Genomic DNA, 6727 nt, shown 5'->3' with positions numbered 1-6727 from the left:
AAGCCCTTGGTATGGCTGGAGCATTTGGTGCTCCTGGGAGGGATCTTTCATGGGACTAAGCTGGGGGTCATCTGGGTCAGATGGTGAAGGGCCTAGGTGTCATGCTAAGGAGTGTGAACTTCATCTTAAAGTCACTGGTAGCCACTGAAGAGGAGGGAAATTCAAGGCAGTAGAAATGGAGAAGTGGGAAGAGATCCAAGAGGTTTGAAGAATGTAAAGTTGGCAAGGCTTAATGACCATGGAACGTGGAAGTGAATGAGGGCAAAGGTCAATGTTAACTCCTCTGTGGTGGAAGGAGCTGAAAATATTTAGATAAATTCCTTTTGACCTTCTGTTATTTGTTTCATATTAATTCCTCTTCTTCCTCTTCCTTCTCCTTTCTCTTCCATTCTTCTCCTTCTTCTCCTCTTTCTTCTTCTCCTTCTTTTCCTTCTTCAGTGCTCAGGAACTCAAAGAACAGAAGCAACTTAGAAGTCAAGAAATGAGGCCTTATTTTTTGGAAAACTTCACCCAGGTGAAGATAGGATAGCATGTCCCTACCATGAAAAAGGAAAAGAGTCACTGAGATCATTGCTCACCAATCATTTATTGGGTATTTTAATACAATTCCATAGATTTTCTTTGAGGGGTTTTCAGGAGCTATGGATGGACAGTTTTGGCTTGTTGGAATCTGCAGGCAGATGACATATTCTTTCTCTGTGTTTTATATGATCAGAAACTGGATACATATGAAGCTGGAACCTGTCCAGTCAGCTGTAGTGATAGCAGCTCAGGGGATAGTGCCTCTGGTGAAGGGTAGGAGCCTGGGCATGGAAGGTATTGTGAACTTCAGGGAGGACTTTCCTAGAAGCCTCTCATCATGTTTCATTTTAATGTAGGCTATGAGGTTTGCAATTCCTGGTATTTTGTCCATAGGAGCCCAAGGCTACCTGTCCTGTCCGCAGGCTGTAATATGCATCTTCAGAATACTTTTCCTGTTTCTGAATTATTGGGAGAAGTTTCTACCTTTCAGTGATCCAACCATGTCCCACCTACACAGATGGAAAACCAGGAAATGATTTAAATCCCCAAAGTATTAAAAATTGGGATCTGATTGTATCACCCAACTTACCACTCAGATTTAACCCAACTAGAACAACCTAGAATAGAAATGCCCTAAAAGTGAATACTAGTTCTCAAAAGCATCCTTTCAAGTAGATAGAAGAGGGAAGGAAGACAAACATTTTCAATCTCTTAAACAGAAGTAAGGATAAACTTGGATTTCTTCTTTGGTTTCAAGTTGCTTTAGCTCTGGTGTGTGCATAGCCTAGTGCTGATTCCTTTTCTGCTCTTGTACATAGTCATAGAGGGGATTGGGAGTAGGAGCTGCTTTGGTAGGGTGACTTCTACCTTGTTCTCTCCTTGGGGGCCTCCCACCAGTCTGGGTGGGATGGAAGGTCAGGTTACTGTGTCTTCCCTGGGAACCTTGCTTCTGGCTATTTTCATTCATGTGGAATTTTTCTCTATTAGCACATCTTTGCTGGTTCTCATAAGATTGTTGATCCTGGGATCCTTGATATCTTTCTTCCTTCTCAAGGGTTTGCCTATCCCATTGTTGTTGACAGTTTTGACTCTCTTCATGGGTTTGCCTGTCTCGTCGCTGACGGGTCTGTTCATCTTCATGGGTTTGCCTCTTTTGTCGCTGGCAGGTCTGCTCATCTTCATAGGTTTGCCTGTCTTGTCGCTGATGGGTCTGCTCATCTTCATGGGTCTGCCTGTCCCATCTCTTATGGGTCTGCTCATCATGAAGGGTTTGCCTGTCCTGTCTCTGATGGTTTTGTTTTTCTTCATGGGTTTGCCTGGCCTGTGTTTCCCATGGAGTTTCTTGACTCTCACAACCATGTCTGCCCCAGGTTTGTTGGCCCTGCTCTTCCTCTGCCTGCTGGCTCTGCCCCTCTCCATGACTTTGCCTGGCCTGGGACTGTCTGTGGTCCTGCTTGCCACTAATTGACTGCCAGTCACCACCTTTGTAATTGTGTGATTTTTCTTGCTGGATTTCTGCTATGAGTTTGTGTTGGTCATGTTGGCTATCCTCCTCAGGCTCCCATGCCCGATGGCTGTTCTGTTGGCCTTCCCTAGACTGGAATCTCTGCCCTTGATTTTGAATTACTTCCTGTCCTTGAGTCTTTTGACTTAGTCTCCCTGACCTTCCTGATTGCTCAACGTAAGAGTCTCTGGTTGCTCCCTCACTGCCTTGGAGGTAACTATTTTGCCCTGTTACCCCAATTGCTGACTGACCATAGTGAGAGCTCAGGCTTTGTCTGTCTGTCTGACCATAATGATAACCCTGGCCTTGTCTGTCTGTCCAGCCATAACAAGAGCTCAGGCCTTGTCTATCTGACTGGTTATAATGATAACCTTGGTCTTGTCTGTCCACCTGACCATAGTGAGAGCTGAGGTCTTGTCTCTCTGTCTGGCCATAACGGCAACTCTGGCCTTGTCTGTCTGTCTGACCATAGTGGGAACTCTGACCTTGTCTATCTATCTGACTGCATTGAGAACCTAGGCCTTGTCTCTCTGTCTGACCATAGGGAGAATTCTGGCCTTGTCTGTCTGTCTGACCATAGTGGGAACTCTGGTCTTGTCTGTCTGTTTGGCCATAGTGAGAGCTCTGGCCTTGTCCATCTGTCTGGTCATAGTGAGAACTCTGGCCTGGTCTGTCTCTCTGGCTACACTGAGAACCTAGGGCATATCTGTCTCTCTGGCCATTCTGGAAACTCTGGCCTTGTCTGTCTGTCTGACTACACTGAGAACTCTGGCCTTGTCGGTCTGTCTGGCCATAGTGAGAACTCTGGCCTTGTCTGTCTCTCTGGCCATAGTGAGAACTCTGGCCTTGTCTGTCTGCCTGGCCATAATGGAAATTCTGGCCTTGTCTGTCTGTCTGGCTACACTGAGAACCTGGGGCTTGTCTGTCCCTCTGGCCATACTGGAAAATCTGGCCTTGTCTGTCTGTCTGGCTACACTGAAAACTCTGGCCTTGTCTGTCTACCTGGCCATAGTGAGAACTCTGGCCTTGTCTGTTTGACTGACCATTGTGGGAACTCTGGCCTTGTCTGTCTTCCTGGCCATAGTGAGAACTCTGGCCTTGTCTGTCTATCTGGCCATAGTGAGAACTCTGGCCTTGTCTGTCTGACTGACCATAGTGGGAACTCTGGCCTTGTCTGTCTCTCTGGAAATAGTGAGAACTCTGGCTTTGTCTGTCTTCCTGGCCATAGTGAGAACCCTGGCCTTGTCTGTCTGTCTGACCATAGTGAGAACTCTGGCCTTGTCTCTCTGACTGACCATAGTGGGAACTCTGGCCTTGTCTGTCTCTCTGGCCATAGTGAGAATGCTGGTCTTGTCTGTCTGTCTGGCCATATTGAAAGTACAATTCTTGTCTATCTCTCTGACCATAGCCTGATTCCTGATCCATCCTCTGAGACTGTCCATGATAAGAGCCTGATTGCTGTTGGTTTTTCTGGCCATAACGAGAATTGTGAACTTGTTTGTCATACTGACTTAAGGCAAAAATATATCCTTGTCTTTTAGGCTGGCTACTGCTAGATTTATGTCTCCATCTTTGACCATAGTGGGAGTCCCTATCCTGTCTCTCAGACTGACTATTGCAGGAGTCCCTATCCTGTCTCTCAGACTGAGCATAGCAGGAGTCCCTATCCTGTCTCTCTGACTGATCATAGTGGGAGTCCCTATTTTGTCTCTCAGTCTGACCATAGTGGGAGTCCCTATCCTGTCTCTCAGTCTGACCATAGTGGGAGTTCCTATCCTGTCTCTCAGACTGACCACAGTGGGAGTCCCTATCCTGTCTCTCAGACTGCCCATAATGGGAATCCCTATCCTGTCTCTCTGACTGATCCTGGTGGGCATCCTGGTTTTGTCTCTCAGACTGAGGGCAGTGGGAGACCTGCTTTTCTCCATCATGCCTCTGCCTGTGTTGCCTGCTTGTATTTTCTGGAAACCTATGGTCTTGTGTTCCCTCCTGCTCCACTTCTTGCTGGGAGATTCTATCTCCACATGACTTACTATCCAGTTTATGATAGCAAGCTTGAGCCAATTGGAACACCAACAAGAGATACTCATGAAAATCAACATGTCCATTTCTGTCTTTATCCAAGAGGCTCAGGATGGTTTCCACTGTGTCTGGGTCATTTGGTCTCTGTGAGAAGATAAAACAAAGAGCAAAATCAGCTATTCTCCTGTGGATACAGTGTGTGCCAGTGTCTATGCCCCAACCTCTTCACTCTTGTATGAGCCTTCCTTGGTTGGAAACCATTAATCTGAAATGGCTTGGGCTTGGTTCTAGTCTTTGATCAGATTGTCCTCAGAACTGCATCTCTTGCTGGACCAATGTGGGCATGATTATTCCATCCCATCACATGTTATATTGTAATTATTTTTTTAACCTACTTTCCAACTACACTGTGAGATCCTAGAGGAAGGAGAAGCTGGTTTTATTCATGTTTGCATTCCCAGTGCTGGGATGGTGCTGGAATGGAACAGGTGTTCAATCACTCTTTACTGAATGAATGAGTGAGTGAATGAGAAAATGTGTGGACAGAAATCAAGATACAAATCTAGAATTTCTTCTGAGAAATTATTTCTGGTTTGAAGTTGTGCTCCCTTATGTCATGCCCAGCTGTAAGAAGGGGTGTGTGTGTGTGTGTGTGTGTGTGTGTGTGTGCATGTCTGTGAGTATGTGTGTCTGCTGGGAGAGAAATACTGAGGAGCTTCCTGAAAATCTTTACCTATAGGGTGGATGGAGCATGACCAGATCAAATGAAAAACATCAAGCCCTGGATGCAGGTGTCAGAGTCATTCACACTTGACTTCATGGGGCCAAAGTCTATGCATCTTACCTGGAGGATATCTCCAAACTCAGCCAAGAGCAGCTGCTTCAACTCTTTCTTGCAAAGCAAGGTACATTTCCCATTCTCTTTGGCATATTTCTGGAACACCTTGATCACAGTGAGTATGCTGTTCAGGAGCTGAGCCATTTTAACAAAAATTGATAAACCTAAAAGAAGAAAGAAGATTTTTCCTGTGCTTAGGATGAAGACCAGGAGATAGCATTTCCAGATAGCATTTTGGTCACTAGCCTTTGGTCAGGGAAAGAAGTTTAAGAAATGATAGAGCCCCTTCTTAGCCATACCCCTCACTCCCTTTGACCCACATTCAGGCTCCAAATATTTACTACAGTGGGAGATGGGAGATGGACACAAACTATGTGTCTCTGACTGGAAAAGTGACAACTTCCTGAGAAACAAAGAACATATGGCAGGTGGTTTACATGCCCCATCCCCTACGCCAGGTGGAACTTGCTTAATTGAAACTCTTTTATTAGAACAAAAAGGAAGGAAGGTCAGGAGGCCCACAGAAGTCAGTATAGTTTTCACCAACTGAATAGGCCTTGCTCAAGTGGGGAAGAAGGCTAGAGGCTTGCCATGGTCCAAGCAAACTTTCTGGGATGTCAAATTCCAGCATGTACTTCTGGCATGGATGGTCATTTGGGGCATGCTTATAAAGTAGAACCAATTAATATAAAAACTATTACTGATAAAAATAGCAAGCCAAATTAACTGCACAGATGAGAGGAAGTGTATATAATCAGCTAGATTCACACTGGCCATGTTGGAAAACTAAGGTCTTTTGGGATCTGGATCTCAATGATTTTTCTTCCTGTGCTGTAAAAATTCTGATTACTGGGTTTATAAGCCTCCAAGAAACCCTAACTGCAAAACACACTGGACTTCCAAAAGCATACAGTGATGCCTATAAGGATGCATGGCACAATGAATTGTATGGGACATGATAAGTTCCTTAGGGCATTTCACTATAATGAGACATTAGTGTTACTGTGACCCTGTGGTTTAGGGCCTGGGTCCCAATGAGCTTTAAACTTTTCGGTCTTGCCTTACTTGCATGAAAGGTCAATACTACACTATGGGAGACTAAGCTATTTACCAACAGTCCTAGCTCTCAGTTTTGGGATTTCCAGGACATGCTGAAACAAAGGCATGTATATTTTAAAGTCTTGGAAGTGGGCCACCCCAGCTATCATCATATTCTCAGATAGAGCCAAAAAGAAAGCAGGATTCTACCCTGTCATGCACAGGGAGCAGTCTCAGACCTCCCCAGCCCAGCACATTATAGCTGATACCAAGAGCCTTGTATATACTGCCATAACCCACCCCCCTCTCCACTCCCCCTTCCCATGCATGCCTTACCTGCTTAGGGAGGAAGGGTAGAAGATTCAGAAGCCAGAGAGGATACTGGAGACTTGAAAACCCATCCTATTTATAGGGGTTTTAATTGTCCTGCTAGGCCATCCCAGGAGACACCCATTCTGTGGTGGAGTCTGAATCACTCTGGGCCCAGCCCAGCTCAGCCCAGCTTGACCTCTCCCTCTGTAGACCGTTTGGTTTATTTATTTCCCCCACTTACTCACGAACCTGTTTGTCATTAGATAGATGCTCAAGTCCCAGCCCCATTTAATTAGGGGAGTGTGTGTGTATCTGTGCATGCTGCGGGGGTCCCAAAAGACAGGTGTAGGTTTCATTCATCCTTAATATGTGCCACTTACCAAGACTAATGGAGGACAACTGTTAAATCATACCAAAGAAGGATATTGATATGCTCACTTTATAAATACCTGTCAGAGTAGGGACTAGTGATTCTAGGTAAATAGCCAGGA

The 6727-nt window shown here is 45.4% G+C and overlaps 1 protein-coding gene across 1 annotated transcript; it reads right to left on the bottom strand.

Moving 5' to 3' along the window:
- Positions 1-567: 567 nt before the first annotated feature.
- On the bottom strand, positions 568-5030 carry RPTN (repetin). Its single transcript, XM_004776666.2, has 2 exons — positions 4893-5030; positions 568-4192 (listed from the first exon to the last, which is right to left on the bottom strand). Exons 1-2 carry the CDS (start codon positions 5028-5030, stop codon positions 1307-1309), a joined length of 3024 nt encoding a protein of 1007 aa, XP_004776723.1. The 3' UTR covers positions 568-1306.
- Between the last annotated feature and the right edge of the window lie 1697 nt (positions 5031-6727).

This window comes from Mustela putorius, unplaced genomic scaffold (genome assembly GCF_011764305.1).
Source record: "Mustela putorius furo isolate JIRA1106 unplaced genomic scaffold, ASM1176430v1.1 tig00000695_pilon_pilon_pilon, whole genome shotgun sequence".
Taxonomy (NCBI): Eukaryota; Metazoa; Chordata; class Mammalia; order Carnivora; family Mustelidae; genus Mustela; species Mustela putorius.
The sequence above is the reverse complement of the archived record's forward strand: the minus strand, read 5'-3'. Positions and strand labels throughout refer to the sequence as shown.